Source organism: Pteropus vampyrus, unplaced genomic scaffold (assembly GCF_000151845.1).
Source record: "Pteropus vampyrus isolate Shadow unplaced genomic scaffold, Pvam_2.0 Scaffold435, whole genome shotgun sequence".
NCBI classification, from domain to species: Eukaryota; Metazoa; Chordata; class Mammalia; order Chiroptera; family Pteropodidae; genus Pteropus; species Pteropus vampyrus.
The window spans coordinates 29,595-50,160 of record NW_011889216.1 but is presented as its reverse complement, the minus strand read 5'-3'; the positions used below and the strand labels follow the sequence as shown (position 1 = coordinate 50,160).

Here is a 20,566-nt window from a genome sequence, read left to right as displayed (position 1 = left end):
AATGCTGTATTGAAAGTTGTAAAAGATTATTCACTAAAATGTTAATTTTACTGTATCGTGCTTATGCTATTTTACTATATTTGAAACATTCATATTTTTAAAAATCATACAGGTAAAATATCTGATAGGAAAATAATACATATATGTATGATGTAGAAAATTCAGATAAGTATAAAGAAAATAAAAATTCCTTTTAATCTTACTAGATTAATCTATATTTTTTAATATTTTAGTGTCTATTCTTTTAGACTTTTTTTAATTAAAAGTTATTGGGTGACATCAATTAATAAAATCAAATAAATTTTAAGTGTACAGATCAACAGTATGTCATATATATATTGCGTTGTGTGTTTGCCACCCAAAGTTAGGTTTCCTTCCATCACCAAATATTTGACCCAATTTTATCCCTGTCTACCTCCCCCACCCCTTCCCTCTGGTAACCGCTAATCTACTGTTCTTATCCATGAGTCTGTTTGTCGTGTTTGTTTGTTGCTTTCAGTTTTATATCCCACATATGAGTGAAATCATATTGTCCTTTAGACTTTAATGTATATATACCTACATTTTTTTCTTAGAAGAGTTCATAATAGTAATACTTCTGTTCATAGGAAAAGACAGAGTCTCTAATACAGCAATACGAAGATGTTAGTCTACTCAATTCAGAGCGTTATGCCCGTCTAGAGCGGGCACAGGTCTTGGTGAACCAATTTTGGGAAACTTATGAGGAGCTCAGCCCCTGGATTGAAGAAACTCGGGCACTAATAGCACAGTTACCTCCTCCAGCTATTGATCATGAGCAGCTCAGGCAACAGCAAGAGGAAATGAGGGTAAGGAGCATGCTGAGTTTCATTTAACTGCAGAACTGAAAATGGACTCCACAATCTATTAAAAAACATATTTACTAGTGCCTACTGAGTGTTAAGATCTATGTTATAAAATGCTTAATCGGTTAGAACTTCTTTACACAATAAAAATACGTATCTGAATTATTTCCTTTGTCCTTTAATATGAATCAGTTAAAGAAAATATTATGGAAATACCAGGAACCTGGATATTGCAGAAGTAAACAAAGAACTAAGTAAACATCTAGGGAATTTAACATCTTTCCAGTAGACAATAGGGTGGCTCTTTCCATTCGGTTAGTCCCCAGCTGGAGTGAGCCATGAAGGAATGTCAGAAAGCATTTGCTGCATATAGTTGAGATGAAAGGGAAGTTTGTAGACTCTTCAACATATGCTATTACCACTGTAAAAAGATACTTTTTAATGCTTATAATATTTGTTTATGGCTTGTGCTCATTCCTATCTCTGCATTCCTGTAATTGGAAAGTTGTAAACTAGAAGTAGTCAGCAGTAAAGTCAAGGAGTGATTGGATTACCCGAAATGTTGCTATTTGTAGCTCGTCCTGCTTAGTGTCTCTCAGCCTGGGGAGGGAGAAAGGTATTAAACGATGGCAATTACTGTTAGTATGCATAAGTATTCATGAGTACAGAAGATGATGGGATAAACTTATATCAGAGGGTGAAAGTCTGGGAACACTCCCTGGGCGATGAGGCATCACTGGCTTTTAATAGTTAAAGAATCAGGTAGTGTCCAGAGCCCAAGACTTAGATGTTTTTTTCCCTCTCAATAAATGATGAAATGCTGGGACTTGCTGGTGTTTAGTAATTCATTTTGTTCCTCCCAAAGTTGGCATGCGCTCTGATTAAATATTTAAATAAACTGATATAAACATGCTCATTTTAATCCATATTTCTTCACATAGCAATTAAGGGAATCCATTGCTGAACACAAACCTCATATTGATAAACTGCTAAAGATAGGCCCACAACTAAAGGAGCTAAATCCTGAAGAGGGAGAAATGGTGGAAGAAAAATATCAGAAAGCAGAAAACATGTATGCCCAAATAAAAGAGGAGGTACGCCAGCGGGCCCTGGCTCTGGACGAGGCTATTTCCCAGTCAGCTCAGGTACGTGTGTGTCATAAACTCCTTCCACTGTCCTTTAGTCTAAGCAAGAAGTCTGTATATCAAGTATTTTCTATGCTCAAGAGTGTCTAGACCAGCGTGTTGGTGATACATTATCAGAGACTAGGAACCTTTGCCAGTCTGCATTTTCATTCAAGGAGCATGGGTATGCTGACACTTGTCAGGAGGGTTAAACATGTCTCAGTTGGTATATATTGTCTGTTGATGCTTTCCTTAAAGACTTTATATTGTGACAATCCTTTAGCAGGGATGATTCTGGATAAATTCATTTCAAAGTAATAAATGCCTTAAGAAAAATCAGATTAAGTCTACGGCCATGCCACCCTGAACCTGCCCGATCTCATCTGATCTTAGAAGATAAGCAGGGTCGGGCCTGATTTGTACTTGGATGGGAGACCACCTTGGAATACCATGTGCTGTAGACATTAAAAAAGAAAAGAAAAGAAAAGTCAGATTATTATTGGGCCTGTTAACTTTTGAGATTTAGAAGACAGCACATTAGTTCTCTACTCAAGAGGCCACTGGCTTGCTAGCTCCTAGCTCAGAGAAAGATGCTTGAGTAGGGAGACATAAGAGTGGAAGAGAAGCATAAACCACCAGCAGTAGAGTTTAAAGCATGTAACTACATACTTTTCAACTAATATATTACTGTGAACGGTACTTTTGTCATGTCTGGGTATTTTATTTCCTATGTTTAGTCAATATTCTTGGTTAATATTTGTACTTACTCAAGTTTCTCCCCCCACCTTCCGTCCCATCTCTCACTCACATTGTGGAATGTGTTACTTTGTGTTGTTGCTGCCTGCTCCTGTCTTCCCCACATCGTCACATTTCATTGTTGTGTTGACCGCGCCCACCATTACAGATTACAGAGGTAAGGTACCCACCCCCATTGGGATTAGGGTGTTCTTATGAAGCTGAGAATTGAGAGGATTACCTATAAGGAAATTTCCCTAAACTTCAGTGGAACGAATTTTATTAGTGCAGTTAATTATGCCAGTTTCATTTGGGGTGGAACCTAGAAGTAAAGGAGTGATGGGAAGTGATTTTGTTAAGGAAACCCCACCACCTATTTCCTGTCAGACACTTACAGTGGATAAGCCTTATTCTAATTAATGAATCCAAAGTAGGTTTTAGATAGCTTTTTTAGGGGGCAGGCTTAGCTATTTCGCTCCCATTTCTCCCCTCTCTGCTTCAGATTGTAAATGAAAATTTTCCAATTATAGTCATTTTATTCAAAGTACCAGAAAAGAGGAAATTGTTCTTTTAGAATAAGGTTAGGTTTGGCCTTCCTTAATTTTTTTTCATCGTGCCAACATTTTCCTTTCTCACTGTTATCTACAGTGGTTGTTAAGTTGCATGCTATGATAATTTAAAATTCTAAGTCATTTAGCATATTGAGTTCCCCATCTACTTACATAGTTGGTGGAGGGCATCTAACTTGTTGGTTTGATCTGTTGCATGCAACTGTCATCTGAGATGTTGACACACTGACTTTCACCAGTTTCATAGTCTTGTCCCTTTCTCGTCACATTTCTAGTATATTACTTAATATCTTTTTGATTCTTAAACATTTACTTTCTTTTTCTGATAGGCCAGCTCTAGTGTACTATGCCCAAAACAGTTCCTAAGCCGAACCCAACATCCACTGGGCATGGCTGTGTGTAGGCTATCCTAAATAGAAGTAGATTTATACCTTGGTGTTATCTTCCCTGACGCTTCCCCCACAAGTAAGATGAAATATTGCTGTGATGGCTAATGGTCTGGCATTTGTTTAGTTCCATGATAAAATTGAGCCCATGTTGGAGACTCTGGAGAATCTTTCCTCTCGCCTGCGTATGCCACCACTGATCCCAGCTGAAGTAGAGAAGATCAGAGAGTGCATCAGTGACAATAAGAGTGCAACCATGGAGCTAGAAAAACTGCAGCCTTCCTTTGAGGCCCTGAAGCGCCGTGGAGAAGAGCTCATTGGGCGATCTCAGGGAGCTGACAAAGATCTGGCTGCAAAAGGTGCTTAATGAATCTAACTATTTTTAAGGAAAAACAATAGAAGAAATTCTAAGCTGTGTTTACTTCCAGCATCCCACCAGAAGTACTTCATTGAATGTAGAAAGTTCCCAAGTAATGACTATTCCAGAAAGTCATTTGGAAGGCATTTAAAATTCAAAACACATCTCATTTAAACAAGGTTGCAATCGGTAGTTAGATTCCCAGGCCAGGAAACAAATGCTCCTTTAACCCCTAATATAAGTGAACTGCTGTATCAATAGTGAATAGAACATAACTGCCTTTTATAACACTTTCATGGAAAACAGCAAATTCAACACAGAACACTGGAAATAGAAATCTCAGTCCCTTTATAAGTTAGCAGGTTAGGTGTTTTGTATCTTTCCAGTACCTTTATATTAGATGATAATTCTTTTCCAGATTACCACTGCGATCTCTTTATATGTGAGACCAACATAAGCAGAAAATGTAAATGTGGAAATAATAAAACTAAGATAGAAAACTATCCTTCAGTTATAAATTCTTAGAGCTTTTTTAAAGATAATTTCAGTGAAAATGTGAGTAAAATTAGATGGTATTTCTGATGAAACTGATTTCAAGTACTTAGAGCAGTCCTCCTTTACACCCTCAGAAATCCAGGACAAATTGGATCAAATGGTATTCTTCTGGGAGGACATCAAAGCTCGGGCTGAAGAGCGAGAAATTAAGTTCCTTGATGTCCTTGAACTAGCAGAGAAGTTCTGGTATGACATGGCAGCTCTCCTGACCACCATCAAAGACACCCAGGACATCGTCCATGACTTAGAAAGCCCAGGCATTGACCCATCCATCATCAAACAACAAGTTGAAGCTGCTGAGGTAAAAACAAAAAACACCCTTATGTGTTTGTCCTCAAGAAAAGCGTTTTATCCAAGTACATTGTGTTAACTAACTGCTTAGCCAGGCTGAGTGCCTTAAAAGCTGTTGTAAGTTTAATGGGATATTTTCCACTTGAAGGAAATATCTATAAATAGTAGATTCCTTTTTTATATATACAAGCTTTACTGCTTATAGATCGTGATATAGAACAGTTTCATCACACAAAACTAATTTTCTCATTAGTTTTAAACTTAATTTAAATTAGTATAATATGCTTAGAAAATCCAGTTTTGCTTTTATTTCTGAATTTAGTCCTTGCTATAGTATACATTATTTTATTTCTCAAGTAAATTTCTTTAATGCAAAAGAGTAGAAGGTGGAAAAGAAAATAAATTCTGTGTTCATCGTCCGAAGATAACAGTCGCTTCTTTGACATACCTTTTATAGTCTTTTAGGAGCCTAGTTTTTATTTTTACTAAATGCATTTATCTCCTCATTTTTTCAGTCTAGTTCAAGCCAAGCCTATTTTGATATTGTCTCTCTTATGTCTTTTATTTCCATTCTCCCTCTCCCCACCCCTGTCATTGCCAGTCCATGAACCACTTTTTAGGATCTGGCACAGAACCGGCTTTCTTCAAGATTATATAGCCTAGCAAGTCTATTATACAAGTCTCTCAATTAAATTTGTGACTTGTGCTATATTATTTACTCTCGTTAATGTATGTCTTTATAATAGATTTCTAGCTATAGATTATAATCTCCTTGGAGGAAGGAAGGTTGAACCTTTGGTAAATTATTGAAGCTTATTGTACCTTTCACAGACTGTTAATTATAGTTATATATATAAATAGACTTGAAACACTTATTTTTTGTATATGTATATGATAAATAACCAGAGTCTGAAACTTCACTATTTAGATAAATGAAATACTATAAGAACATTGAAAGGCTTTTGTGAAATTGACAGTCCTGTTTAACATCTGCTATTGATGGTATATAATTACATTTGCAAAGTTTGAGAAGTTCTGTTCTGCTTCTGTTTTGGCTTATGTTCTCTTCATTTACATATAGACTATTAAGGAAGAGACAGATGGTCTACATGAGGAACTGGAGTTTATTCGAATCCTTGGAGCAGATTTGATTTTTGCCTGTGGAGAAACTGAGAAGCCTGAAGTGAAGAAAAGCATTGATGAGGTGTGGAGAAATGGATAAGGAGTTCTGATACTAGTGGACTCAGACTGAAGAGCGGTATTAATTAAAGAATCTGTTTTTCCCCTAGATGAATAATGCCTGGGAGAACTTAAACAAAACATGGAAAGAGAGGCTAGAAAAGCTTGAGGATGCCATGCAAGCTGCTGTGCAATATCAAGATACTCTTCAGGTGAGAAACCATAAGGTGATCACCACAGAAATAACAGGTTCTGTGTTGGCATATTCTGAATCCAGCATGAGAGTGGACCACCTTTACAAGGACCACAACATTCTCAAGCCTAAAACAACCTGTTTCTGTATTTCTAACCAGTTTCCGACTTCTAAGTGTAAAAAGTACTGATACCCAAATTTCTACCCTTGTTGCCGTGTTTTTCATCATCTTGTGTTCATCATAGTTATCCTCATGGTGGCTATGCAGTGAAGATGGCCTTGCTGTGAAAATCATTGCTTGAGAGATGTTCCAAACCCAGGTTATCTTGAAGAGGTTCCAAACCCAGGTTATCTTGAAGCACAACCTGGCACAGTAGCTTTGGCACATTATGAGCTTGCTAGCTGACCATGAGAAATGTTACTTTTATTCACATTGAGTTTTTTCAGATTATAGTTTATTTTGGATATTATCTCAATAATGTTGCCTTTATTCTTAAATCCCCATATTACTGGAATAAATTACCACTGCCTTTCACCTAAAAACAAACAGCACATGGTACTTTATCTCTGATAAATAAGCAGAAATAATGCTAATTCTCTCCTGACTCCTTACGTTTTTGTTTTTTTGACTGCTTATTTGTATTTTTATTTTAGGCTATGTTTGACTGGCTAGATAACACTGTGATTAAACTCTGCACCATGCCCCCTGTCGGCACTGACCTCAACACTGTTAAAGATCAGTTAAATGAAATGAAGGTTTGTATCTGGGAATGGCTTTTGAAGAAGGTTTGCTTCTTTATAGTTTTTAAAGACTTGGTTGGATGCTAACATTATGTTTTCGATAGGAGTTCAAAGTGGAAGTTTACCAACAGCAAATCGAAATGGAAAAGCTCAATCACCAGGGCGAACTGATGTTAAAGAAAGCTACTGATGAAACAGACAGAGACATTATACGAGAACCATTGACGGAACTCAAACACCTCTGGGAGAACCTAGGTGAAAAAATTGCCCACAGACAGGTAAAGCAAATGGCGGCGTACATAAATGGACTACTACCTGCTGTTTTCTAATTTTCTAACAATGTCTTGTTCTCTTTATATTTTTTTCTGAGTAGCATAAGCTAGAAGGTGCTCTCTTGGCCCTTGGCCAGTTCCAGCATGCCTTAGAAGAACTAATGAGTTGGCTGATTCACACCGAAGAGTTGTTAGATGCTCAGAGACCAATAAGTGGAGATCCAAAAGTCATTGAAGTTGAGCTCGCGAAGCACCATGTAAGTATTTTTATTTTTCATCTCTAAGCCTATTGGTTTGAGACCAGATATTGCCACCAGAGGTCTTTTGATATTACGTGTACCTAGAGAACCAGGTTTGAGGTTATCTGTAGAGATAAATTATGTTTTTCAACATTCTTTAGGTTCTAAAAAATGATGTTTTGGCGCATCAAGCCACAGTGGAAACAGTCAACAAAGCTGGCAATGAACTACTGGAGTCTAGTGCTGGAGATGATGCCAGCAGCTTAAGGAGCCGTTTGGAAACTATGAACCAGTGTTGGGAGTCAGTGTTACAAAAAACAGAGGAGAGGGAGCAGCAGCTTCAGTCGACACTGCAGCAGGTACGTGCATCGTCCCAGTTAGGTAAGGAGAGCTGGGCACATAGCAACATTCAGAAGAAAGCCTAAATCAACAAAAGGAAAGCTATTTGGGATGGAGCCCCCTGTGTCTAGAGAGGAAGGTCATTTCTGTGCTAGAACTTTTCTGGAAAGAACAGCTTTTGATTTGATGGGTTTTGGGGAGACAGTATGTAGTCCAGTCTCTGTTTACTATTCAAAGTTAGTAGATCTTTGCTATAAAAAACCTTGTCCACAGATTCAGTTATCAAGTCAGGTCCCTCCGTATCCATATTCAACAGTACCTTAGTCAACCAGTTCAACTGTGTCAGACATCTGTAATATGTTACAGTGAGGTCTGAAAGATTCTGCTAGATTCTAAAAGTAAATAAATATATTGGCCCCATGCTAATCCAGTAACAGAGCAGCTCTGCCTGCGAGCAGCTCAGAACTTTTCCCTCAAGATAGATTATTCTTTTGGTCATTTAGAAAGTTTACTTTTGAAGCTAGAATCGACTGCTGACCTTGTTGATGTGTCTTTTATCAAAAGGCCCAGGGTTTCCACAGTGAAATTGAAGATTTCCTCTTGGAACTGACTAGAATGGAGACCCAACTTTCTGCATCTAAGCCCACAGGAGGACTTCCTGAAACTGCTAGGGAGCAGCTTGATACACATATGGTAATTGAGCAGAAGCATTTCATATTCAATAGCTCCTTTCTGAGTTCACAAAAAGATATGTATCTGGGAGTCTACAAAGTAGTGCCTTTTTAGTGACAGTATAGTACAACCTTGCAGACTGCTGCCTATATGCAGGCTTTTAATACCCTACCACAGATTGAAAGCCTGTATTGAAAGCCTGTGGCGACAGGCTTCCACTGGTGACAAGGGAGAATTGGCTGGAAATACATTAGTGAGCTGGTAAATTTTGAGTTAGTTCGGTGGGCACAAGAATGTTGACTTGAAGTGAGAGCATCAAGAAGACAAATACACAACTCAGATGCAGTCGTACTTAAGAAAAAGACTACTTAGGTAGGATTTAGGGAAATTCAGTAGATACTAGTAATATTTTAAGAAAGTGGCTCAGAATAAAAAGCAACATAATTTCTAGGCAAGTCCTTCAGGAAAAGGAGAAATAAATTATTGGAGTCTATTTTTATAATCTCTGATCCTTAAAAAAATTCTGTTTACTTGGCAGCAGATTATTTTAATATTAAGGAATATTGGTGGGTTTCATTTCCTAATTGCTCAGCAGTTGAACCGAATCCAAAAGAAAGGATTCTAATCAAGACGAGACCTTCCTGGACTTTTCCATACTGTGCTCATAATCTGTATGTGGCCGTCTTTCAGGGAATTGGCATTATTGATACCTTTCCTGCCTTTTCTTGTAGGAACTTTATTCCCAGCTCAAAGCCAAGGAAGAGACTTATAATCAACTACTTGACAAGGGCAGGCTCATGCTTCTAAGCCGTGATGATTCTGGGTCTGGCTCAAAGACGGAACAGAGCGTAGCACTCCTGGAACAGAAGTGGCATGTGGTCAGCAGTAAGATGGAAGAAAGAAAGGTATCACCACAAAATATAGTGTAGTGCATGGTGTGCTTGGTGGTGGCATGTAATTACCATCTGGTTTCTATGAGGACTTTTTTAAGACTAGTATATTATACCAGAAGTTGCAGAATTGATAGTCTCAGAATTGCCTTTGTGCTAATCATCTTATCTTTTCTGCCGTTAAATTTCTATTTTCCATCCACACCAAGTTGCATTGATGATACTAGCTTCCGCCAATATTTGCCTGTATTCATTTTTTTTTTTTTTTTTAGCATCTGCCAGTTAAGACATTATGTTCAATGGTGGACCCTGTATCCATTGCTAATCAGATTTGTGTTCCTACTTAAAAACAAGGTTATGTTGGAACTGGTGACTTAGGTTTGGGAGGGTGGGGACAGAGCATTCAGGTAGTATGACTAATAAATAATTCCATACAAGGAATTTGGATTCTAGTATAAGTATAGTATGCAAAGAATTGTACTAAAAATCAAGAGAGAAGTAAATTATGTGGCCTCTTCCCACTTCTTCAAAAGTCAAATTCTCTTCAAAAGAAAAGTGATTCGAGATCATTAATTTTATACAATTTTTCTAACATAGGGTCTAGTAATTTTATTATACAGAGAATGGCTAGAGGACCTGGGTGTAAGGCTATGTTCTAATTCTTGGGACAGGCTGTTGCCTACAGTTCCTGCAGAATGTAGAACTAAGACTAATTAAAGAAACCAAGGCAGATTCTGGCTTAAAATCAGTTTCTAGAGGGTTTGTCCAGCAGTGGAGCATGTTGCCTCAAGATATACCCATCAATGGAACTGGTCAAGCAAAGGATAGTTATTTCAGATTTCACAAGAACATTACATTTCGGGTTCACTAAAATCGTGTATTAAGTATGTGTGGTGCTATATTAAAGAATATATCAATAAAATGATGTGGAGGATTTCTTGCCATCTTACTTGGCAATATATTCCTTAGCATTTCTATAATAGATTTGAGGTAGATTTTATTTTTCCATGTGATGTATTTATATCGGACCTGTACATTATTGAAATATTTATTATTACCTTTTCTGTTCATAGCATAAGAATAAGTTTCAGACCCAGACATTTTTAGGCGCCATATTTTCTGAAAACATTTAAACGGAGAGCACTGCCGTGAGCATCATCTTTATAGTAAAGTACTTTTCATTTTGTTGTTTTTATGCCACAAAAAGAACATTAAAAGAAAATGAGACTTTGCCCAAAGCAGGCTGCAGAACCTGTCACCACTAATGGGTCTGTTCACTTACTTACATGTTGAATAGTTTTATCCTATTCTTTAATGTCCTAGGAAGTAGGAAATAGCAGAGAAGGCAACTCAGCTGCAAATTGTGATCTTTCCTTTTTCATACAGTTGTTTTCAGTTTCAGACACTAAAGTGTCCCCTTCTTTGCAAACAAAGAATGTTTGGCAGTTGATTAAATGAGACTTCCTTTTTAGAGGTCGTTTCATTTGGTGTACAATTAACGCCTTTGTCCTTGAAGCTATAATTCCTGAATTTGGCACTTTTTCATTGTGTGTGTGTTGTGTGTGTTTTAATTAAAATTCAGTCAAAGCTGGAAGAGGCCCTCAACCTGGCAACGGAATTCCAGAATTCCCTGCAAGAATTTATCAACTGGCTCACTCTAGCAGAGCAGAATTTAAACATCGCTTCTCCTCCCAGCCTGATTCTAAACACTGTCCTTTCCCAGATAGAGGAGCACAAGGTAACTATGACACTATGATGTTGCCTTCCTTTTGAAAGGACTGGTTGAAAGAGATGCACCACTATCTTGTCTTCAGTTTTAAAAGCAATATTTTTGTCTCAGGTTTTTGCTAATGAAGTGAATGCTCATCGAGACCAGATCATTGAGCTGGATCAAACCGGCAATCAGTTAAAGTTCCTTAGCCAAAAGCAGGATGTTGTTCTGATCAAGAATTTGTTGGTTAGTGTCCAGTCTCGATGGGAGAAGGTTGTCCAGCGATCTATTGAAAGAGGGCGATCACTAGATGATGCCAGGAAGCGAGCAAAACAAGTAAGTTATAAAAGAAAGATACTGATTTACTGAACAACCTTGGGCTACGTGTATTATTGAGTCTTTGGATTGGTTCACATAAAAGTGTTATATAGTTTGCATATTCTTTCCTGTTATAACTTATTTCTTACATAATTGTAGTTCCATGAAGCTTGGAAAAAACTGATTGACTGGCTAGAAGATGCAGAGAGTCACCTGGACTCAGAACTGGAGATATCCAATGACCCAGACAAAATTAAACTTCAGCTCTCTAAGCATAAGGTAAAGCAGTTTGTTTCTTTTCGGTCCAGAGCTTGGTATTCACTGAAGATTGTAGCTTGCTAAAAGTGAAAATCAGAGCTAGTCAAAAGAAAATTAATCGGTTAATGTTAAAAAGTCAAGATGATGAAGCCAGCATTCCGTTTTATGTCTAGACAGTGTCTAACCATGACAATTGCTCATTTAAATAACAGTTCAAACAGTTAAAACTGTAGACTTTTAGAAATACGCAGTGCTGTATGTGGCATAAACACAAATTCGTAAATTTGTTAAGGATGAGCTCTTATTAGTTGTAGTTCAGGAAGTAGTGACATACTGTATCTAATTACCAACCTGAAAACACAAAAAAATTTTTTCTTTGTTCCAAATCAAGATGTCTTCTCACTTTAGCATGTCTTTTTCTTTTCTCTTTGGAAACAGGAATTTCAGAAAACTCTTGGTGGCAAACAGCCTGTATATGATACCACAATTAGAACTGGCAGAGCCCTGAAAGAAAAGACGTTGCTTTCTGATGACACTCAGAAACTTGACAACTTACTGGGAGAAGTCAGAGACAAATGGGATACTGTTTGTGGCAAGTCTGTGGAGAGGTGAGCATGAATGTCCCCTTCATGGGTCTGTGTATTATGCCAAAACTAAGAGACTGTTACCGGAGTCCATAAGTGGTAATAAAGCTAATGTGTCAGTAATAAGTTTTGTAGTATCTCAGTATCTCCAGTTAGTTCAATGAGAGTTATGAAATAATTTAAATAAAATATTAAAATTCTCTCATTTTAAACTTGATTCTATTGTATTAGGAAGAGAGAGACCCATAAAATCAAGCCAACCATAAAAGATCAGTAACTAAATCATTAATTTGTGATACTAGTAGCTCTCTCACTTAGGGCTCTCACCATGTGTTGGACGCTATGCAAAGCCTTGCATGTATTGTCTCATTTAACCATCACAATACCTGACCCGTACTGAGTAACTTCTACTGTGTATGTGCCTACTAATCATTTAACCCTCACAACAGCCACTATGGTGGTACCGTTATTCTCATCTTACAAATGAGGAAGTGGTCATAAAGAGGTTTCTTAACTCCCCAAGGTCACTCAGCTACTCAGAAGCAGAGCTGTGATTTGAAGCCATTCAGTTTGGTTCTAAAAGTAGTACTTTTATCCATTTCTACCCACTATGCTATGCTCAGTGTTATAGTAAGTATCTCTATATTATTTGTACTCCCAATTTTTAGATGAGGTGACTGAGGTTCAAAGAGGTAAAGAAACATAAGTGATATAGACCTAGGAGTTGAACTCCTGGCTCCAAACCATTACCAAAGTCATCATCATCTCTACTGAAGTGGTATGAGGTAATGAACACAGACTGTGGTCATTAGGGTGTGTCCATATGTCAACTCGAAAGTGCCAGAAGGGCATCTATACCTGTCTCCTGCACTACACTTTATCGATTCTAGAGAGTGGTTTGATTAAAAACGTCTAGGCATCTCTCTTACTTTTTACTGTATTTCTAACCATTCCAACATGGAGGTTCCTCTCTATGTAGAATTCAAGCAGTATTCCCTTTCAGCAGCCAGAATTGTGGGCCTTTCATAAAAGAATCTCTAATAATGATAAGGTTTGTGTGCTTTTCTCAGGCAGCACAAGTTGGAGGAGGCCCTGCTGTTTTCAGGCCAGTTCATGGATGCTTTGCAAGCCTTGGTTGACTGGTTGTACAAGGTGGAGCCGCAGCTGGCTGAGGACCAGCCCGTGCATGGAGACCTCGATCTTGTCATGAACCTCATGGATGCCCATAAGGTAAGGGGTGAAATCTGGGCTGCATGGAGGGCACAGCCATTGTGACTTCCACCTATGTGTGCCTTCTAGGGAAAGAAGGAAGCCTGAAAGAGCTTGGATCTCTGCTTGTCAGAGGGGGCGGCTTCTTGCTCTTTGTATTTAAACAAATTGCTGCCGGAATTCTACATTGGTCATAAAGAATTGACCAAAATTGGTTTGATTCCGACTTGGCAATGTGTAAACTTCACTTTGAGATTCTCCCACCCCCTTCCTGTTTGTATCTCTCAGTTGAGTCACGGAATGGATTTAAATTCAGGAGCCCCTTAAGATACCCATTTCCACTGACATCTAAAATGAAAACGAGTGCTTTTTTAACTCCTTCTCAACCTAACAAGCCCAGCACCATGCGCACCAGTATTTGGTGTAACCTACTCCTGTCGTGTTGAGCTGCATGATGTCTTTCTACTTTAGCAAAAAGCATTCAGTTTACCTTGAAATTAAATCATTTTCTTATTATGTGCATACATGTCCTTATTTAACTGTCACAATTCTGGAAATGTTGGTATAACATTATTCCTGCTTTACAAATTAGGAAACTGAGACTCCAGGTAAGCAACTTATCCAAAGTCACACTGCTTATATTTAGAGCCATCTTTTCTGGTTGAGTTTTCTTATGCATTGTCCTGCCTCCTTCTGTGCATAAGACACATGACTGGAACCTACCAAAGAACACTGAACTAAAAGATTACTCTCTTCGTGGGTTTCCTTCTTGGATTCAAACATTTCTCAAGCTAATTCACCTGTTTTCTTTTCTAGGTTTTCCAGAAGGAACTGGGAAAGCGAACAGGAACTGTTCAGGTACTGAAGCGGTCAGGCCGCGAGCTGATTGAGAATAGTCGCGATGACACCACGTGGGTGAAAGGGCAGCTCCAGGAACTGAGCACTCGCTGGGACACTGTGTGTAAACTCTCCGTCTCCAAACAAAGTCGGCTTGAGCAGGCCTTAAAACAGGTCAGAGACGTTAGAGGACAGCCCCAGGGTGGGACTGAGCAGATTCATTCTAGTGTCTTTATTAGGATCAGTTCCAGCCCATCTCAAAAATGAACATAAACTCAAACATTTATATTCTGAATGTTCTACAAGATTTTCACACTCGTTTATATTAGAGAAGTAACGAATTCAGTTGGTTTTCAAAGATCTACAAATGAAAGACAACCTTTGTGGGGCTCTGATAGGTTCTTCAAATGTCTATGATGTACTAACAAATTCAGACCCAGATCCTTTCTATGGCATTCTCAGTGTCCAGGACATTGGCTGCAGAGAGAGAGGTTCAGTCTTTTGTGCTTGGTTATTTCAGGCAGAAGAGTTTCGGGACACAGTCCACATGCTGTTGGAATGGCTTTCAGAAGCAGAGCAAACACTTCGCTTTCGGGGAGCACTTCCTGATGACACAGAGGCCCTACAGTCTCTCATCGACACCCATAAGGTAACTCAGCCCCCAGGGTGCCCACCATGGTGAGGGCTGACACCCACCCCCCCACCCCCCCACTAAAGGAAAGCAGCTTTTGCTCGCAAACTTCAGATCTCATGTGCAAAGGAGCAGAACCAGAATGGGCCCAGCTTGTTGGTTTAGCAGGAATGAGAAGGAAGTGACTGGTTTTTGTGACACCTTAAATATCATGATTCATTTGTTTTTACAAAACTAATATGTGTTGGTTTAAACAAATCAAAGATCATAGTATTATATAAAGAAAAAACAGACTATTCCACCTTCTTTATTCCTCACCTGCACACAACTTTGTTGACTTTCTTTGTTGTTACTAGCTTCAGGCCTGACCAGCCCCCCTTAGAACCTCTTACCAGGCTGCAGAATATGATGCAGTATCTGGGGCCTCAGTGTGTGACTATCCTAGTGTGGTAGGAAGTGTTCCCTTTTTAATTTTTCTTACCCACTGGGAGATTTAAATCTTAGTTTTGTCGTTGTATTCTTTGTAGGCAGTTTAAGAATATTATAGTGTTATTTATAGTTGTTATTTGTCAAAAATAGTACTACTTACACATACGGAAATGAATAAAAACAGAATTTTGAAGAGAGAAACTAATTCAGAATAGGAAAAGGGGCATACCCAGTGTCATCTGTAGCAGAGAAAGTTATTCTTGTATAAACCCTTCACTTTCTCATGTCTTTCAGAACTGAAAAGAAAATGCAAAGGACACCTAAATACAGGCATTTAGACGTCTGTGTCTATAAACACATGGAGGAAAAAATTGCACAGAAAATTTCCCCCTTCACAGTGTAAACTAACAGTTCTGCTAGAGTAGATTTCTTAAGTTTTTGTTTTCCAATCTTTTATGTTTAGGAATTCATGAAAAAAGTGGAAGAAAAGCGAGTGGATGTGAACACTGCAGTGACAATGGGAGAAGTCATCTTGGCTGTCTGCCATCCAGATTGCATCACTACCATCAAACACTGGATCACCATCATCCGGGCCCGCTTTGAGGAGGTATGTTCTCGGCTTTAGAGGAAGACTACATGTGCCTAATAAAATGATAAAATACTACAGAACTTCCTTTTTTCCCCCAGATATGGAATCTTTCAGTCACTGGGAAAACCTCAACAAGAATTAAGCTAGCATTTTAGTAATGGCTGTTTGCTTGGTAATGTGCAGAAATCTGGAAGACCAAGGGCCAGTGTAGCGATGTGTTAGTTGATGGCTTCCAGCGAACATGTTGTGAATTCTTCCTCTTTCCTCAGAAGTCTGGTTTAATAGGATATACTAGGTTTGATTTCAGAAGAGCTGCTTTCTTATTCCGTCTCTTAACCCAGCTCTGTCACTTGAGTAAGAGTGAAGTCTCTAGACTACTTGGATGGTCTTTCTCCTAAAAAGTCACTGTTAGGATCAGATGAAAAGGACTTGAAAAAAGCAAAAGGATGTGCTTGACTAAAATAGGCGATGGTTTCCCTTTCCCAGGTCCTGACATGGGCTAAGCAGCACCAGCAGCGTCTTGAAACAGCCCTGTCAGAACTGGTGGCTAACGCCGAGCTCTTGGAAGAACTTCTGGCGTGGATCCAGTGGGCAGAGACCACCCTCATCCAGCGGGATCAGGAGCCAATCCCTCAGAACATTGACCGAGTAAAAGCCCTTATTGCTGAGCATCAGGTATCTTTACCACATTGTGTGCTCACTGTTGTTTCCTGCGTTGCTTGTGGAGCCCATTTCCTTTGCCCTTTGTATCTTTTTCAAATTGCTGCTTAACACATCTCCACAGACTTACCAGCTTAAAACAACACAGTTATTTTCTCAGTTTCTGTGGGGCAGGAGGAGTCTGGACATGAGTTTGCTGGTTCTTCTTAGGGTCTTATCGGGCCAAAAATAAGGTATCAGCCAGTGCTGCAGTTCTCATCCAGGCTCATTCAAGTTGTTGGCAGAATTCATTTCCTGTGGTTGTAGGGCTGATATCTCCATTTTCTTGCTGGCTGTTAGCCAGGAGTTGCTGTCAGCTCCTAGAGGCCGCCATCAGGTCTTTGCTACATGGGACTCACAGCGTGGCAGTTTAAGTCTTCAAAACCAGCAGGAGAAATGCCCCAGTCTGTTCTGACAGATCTTATATCATAAAATGTGATCAAGGGAGTGAGTGACTATCTCATCCTTTTCATAGGTGTTACCCACCCTCAAGGGGAGGGGATCACACAATGCATATACACCAGGAGTGGGAATCCTAGGGGCCGTCTCAGAAATCTGCCCACCACATCCTGTTTCTATTGACTTTTCTCTGAGCCAAGGTCCCATTAGTCTGTCTCCATTACTCCTGGGTTCAGAAAGAACTCTTGCATGAACTCAGAAATGGACCAAGACAACACATCAAGTTTAGGGTCTAAAACTAAACTGAAGGAAGAAAAACTCAGTTGAGCTGTCTTTACAGTATACCTTTAAGAGGCAAATGTGGTTTTTAACCATGATTATTTATATTGAATACGAGCATGTGTCTTGCTTAGTTATGCTATGGGCATACAGCTTTTTTCATGTATATAAATAATTTGCCTCATCAGTGAGACTTCCCTGTATTTCCTATCAAGTTTGCTTACATTGACACCTTCTCTCCTGACTAAGAAATTATTTTCTTTCAATTCAGGAACAATCCTTGATTCTGTTACCCCCTCTCTTCCTTGTGTCTTCAAGCTCTCCTATTTGCTTTCTTCTGAATCTGGTAGACATGTCTTGTCAATCCTGTATCCCCTTAAGTTACCCCCATTGTTTCCTCCTTTTCAGCTAAGCCTCTTGTTCCCTGTCTTCTACCCAGGCCCTTGTGGTCTGGCTCTCATATCCCATCAGACCACTGACACTGTCCCAGTCACATCCCACTGGCTAAATCCAACAGATGCTTTTCAATCTTTGTCTTATTTTATGTGTAACATAGTTGCCTCTTCTTTCTCAAAACTCTTTTGACTTACGTGTCCTTCCATCTTATTTCCCTCCCATCTCGCTGTTTCTTATCAGTCTTCTTAGCTGGTTCTTCTTCCCTTACTCTCTTGTTAACATTGTTGTTCCCTGAAGTTCCATTCTTGACCCTCTTCTCACACCAACCTCAACCATCACCTGTAAATCAAAGACTTCTACATCTCTTTCCTTACTTCCAGCACCATGGTCTCCTAAAGTCCAGACATGCAGTAAACCAGGGATAGCTCTAAAACTCCATTTTATCCTTCCCTGATCCCATCTCCCTTCCAAACCTGTCTCCTCTCACATCCACCCAGTCACCCAGCGTAGAAGCCTGTGATGTGTGAGACTCCTCCCTTTCCTATACTCTTCACATCTAGCCAGCCACTGGGTGTTATCTGTCCTACTTTCAAAATACCTCTTGGCTCCATCTTTCCTGCCCTGGTTCAGGCCCTCACCATATTTTGCATCTATTACTGCAGTTGTTTCCTACTTGTTCCCCACCATGCTCTACCTTCTACACTGAAGCCAGAGCAAAAGCACTAAACTAGATCTGATCATGTCTCTTCTGGATCAAAATCCTTCAGTTGCCCCCCATTGCTCCCAGAACAAAATCCCTTAGTCTGACATAAGGCCTTTCTGCATCTTTCTCCTGCCCTCCCTCTTGCCACTTTGATGACAGCCTCGGCTCAGCCATTGATCAGAAGAACCCTGGCTCATTTCACTGTCAGGCTTCCCTGGGTCTGCCCACACTGTGCCCCCTCTGCTGGGACTGCCCTCCTCCCAGTCTTTGGCTAATTCCTCAGTACTCAGGTCAGGCACCAGCATCCAGGCAACTTAGACTGCAGCATGCCTGTGCTAGGTCTTCCTTTGGCACTCACTGCTCTGACTTCCTGGTTTTCCTCACTCAGCTGTGAGCACCTTGAAGGCAGAAGCCAATCTTATTCCTCCAGGTCTCCTGCACCTGATGAAGTGCCTTGCTCAATCGTGTTTTTTGAAATGAGTTGAGACAGTGTACAGTCATCTGTCATAATTGGTCTCCTGTCGCGGGTTTGGCCCTTGTTAGTAAGAAGTTGCCTGATTCCATCTTATTCCAAGAAAACTCTCAACTCTTTTTTTCTGTTTGTGTTTAACAGACATTTATGGAGGAGATGACTCGCAAACAGCCTGATGTGGACCGGGTCACCAAGACATACAAAAGGAAAAATATAGAGCCTTCCCATGGGCCTTTCATTGAGAAATCCCGCGGTGGCAGCAGTATGTTTCCAACCCACTGTGTTAGGATGCTTCGTTCCTGCTAGTTGAAGATGGGCACTTTCTAAATATCGATGTCTTTTCCATTTTCAAAAACCATATTGGATTTGAACTAAAATCTCTTTTGAAACTCACTTTTCTTATATTGACATATAGTAACTATACTCTGTTTTGGGGGCTTACTATGAAATTTCATAAACATTGTTTTGCAGTGCCCTTTTCATCATTTTGGTCATCAGTGCTAGCTTTTTACATTCGGTTTGTACTAATTTAAGTCTAAACTAAATGAATCTCTAGAACCATTGCTTTTTTAGTTGATTTGACATTTCCTCCATTCACTGAGGTAGGATAGAATTGGTTGAAAATAAGAGACAGGTACCTGTCGGCTGGGAGGAGAGTCAGTAGTTTTGAAAGTAATAAGCTTCTGTAGCTAAATATTGCTCCCGTGTTTCTTAGTTACTGACTGGGTATCATTCTGGAGCTCTCCTAAGTACATACATATGGCAGTTTCTCTTTGAACTGACGAAACCAACTTTTCTGATCTCGTGGTTATTTTCCTTTTAGGGAAGTCCTTGAGTCAGCCCACACCTCCTCCCATGCCAATCCTTTCACAAACTGAAGCAAAAAACCCGCGCATTAACCAGCTCTCTGCCCGCTGGCAGCAGGTGTGGCTGTTAGCACTAGAGCGTCAGCGAAAGCTGAATGATGCCTTGGATAGACTGGAGGAGGTAAGGTCCTGCTGGGCAGCCATCACTGAGGGGAAGTGACTTTATCAAAGACAGCCTTTCTGGAGCTATCTGAATATCACCTGTGTGTCTTGACGTACTCCTTCAGAAATGGGAACAGACCAGTGTGAGCCAGTACTCTATACTTCAGGCCCCGTAGGAGAAAAGACAGCCGTGAGTAAACCACTCACAACAAAATAGGCCACAGCACCTGGTTGTGAAAAGCAAGCAACCAGTCCTGTGACCCACACCCCCTCAGCACCTGTTTGTGGTCAGGAATCAGGACCATAACTTTGCAAAGTGACCTCTAGCTGTGGAGCTTATCACAAAAATGACCACGATAGTGCCCTTTAGGTAAAAGCTATAAGCTACACAATTATGAAATAAGAGTAATTTTTTATATTCTTGCTATTCTGTTAGTCTTCACTAGATTATGAAAAGCAAATATATTTCGAAGAATCAAAAGCAGTCTAAAAAACATAGTACCACATTTCCTAGTTTCTAAAGTAAACCTCTAATATCTTATATTTTTCATTTGTGCATATCAAAGCAGCTTTGCCCAGAAGTGAGTGTTCTGTGTTTTTTGTTGTTATTTCTGTAGGTCAGTTGAGCTTTAAGCATATTTGGTTTTTGGCTTTTTCTTTTTTCCCCATTCCTTCCAACTTTGGAGTTTGAAAGACCAGGGGAAAAACTGCTGCACT

The 20,566-nt window shown here is 39.6% G+C and overlaps 1 protein-coding gene and 1 pseudogene across 1 annotated transcript in view; both read left to right on the top strand.

Moving 5' to 3' along the window:
* Window positions 1-20,566, top strand: part of MACF1 (microtubule-actin crosslinking factor 1) — a 298,908-nt gene that overhangs the window by 258,639 nt on the left and 19,703 nt on the right. The window contains exons 62-85 of the mRNA XM_023523996.1: window positions 609-827; window positions 1,766-1,969; window positions 2,853-2,861; window positions 3,766-3,997; window positions 4,626-4,852; window positions 5,924-6,046; window positions 6,132-6,233; window positions 6,869-6,970; window positions 7,060-7,233; window positions 7,329-7,484; window positions 7,628-7,825; window positions 8,370-8,498; window positions 9,209-9,382; window positions 10,950-11,105; window positions 11,208-11,414; window positions 11,556-11,675; window positions 12,093-12,262; window positions 13,309-13,468; window positions 14,264-14,458; window positions 14,805-14,933; window positions 15,808-15,951; window positions 16,420-16,608; window positions 19,023-19,143; window positions 19,705-19,868. Of these exons, the coding sequence (XP_023379764.1) occupies window positions 609-827; window positions 1,766-1,969; window positions 2,853-2,861; window positions 3,766-3,997; window positions 4,626-4,852; window positions 5,924-6,046; window positions 6,132-6,233; window positions 6,869-6,970; window positions 7,060-7,233; window positions 7,329-7,484; window positions 7,628-7,825; window positions 8,370-8,498; window positions 9,209-9,382; window positions 10,950-11,105; window positions 11,208-11,414; window positions 11,556-11,675; window positions 12,093-12,262; window positions 13,309-13,468; window positions 14,264-14,458; window positions 14,805-14,933; window positions 15,808-15,951; window positions 16,420-16,608; window positions 19,023-19,143; window positions 19,705-19,868 (3,804 nt within the window). The remainder of the gene's footprint in view (window positions 1-608; window positions 828-1,765; window positions 1,970-2,852; window positions 2,862-3,765; window positions 3,998-4,625; window positions 4,853-5,923; window positions 6,047-6,131; window positions 6,234-6,868; window positions 6,971-7,059; window positions 7,234-7,328; window positions 7,485-7,627; window positions 7,826-8,369; window positions 8,499-9,208; window positions 9,383-10,949; window positions 11,106-11,207; window positions 11,415-11,555; window positions 11,676-12,092; window positions 12,263-13,308; window positions 13,469-14,263; window positions 14,459-14,804; window positions 14,934-15,807; window positions 15,952-16,419; window positions 16,609-19,022; window positions 19,144-19,704; window positions 19,869-20,566) is intronic.
* LOC111732236 lies at window positions 2,294-2,412 on the top strand (annotated as a pseudogene).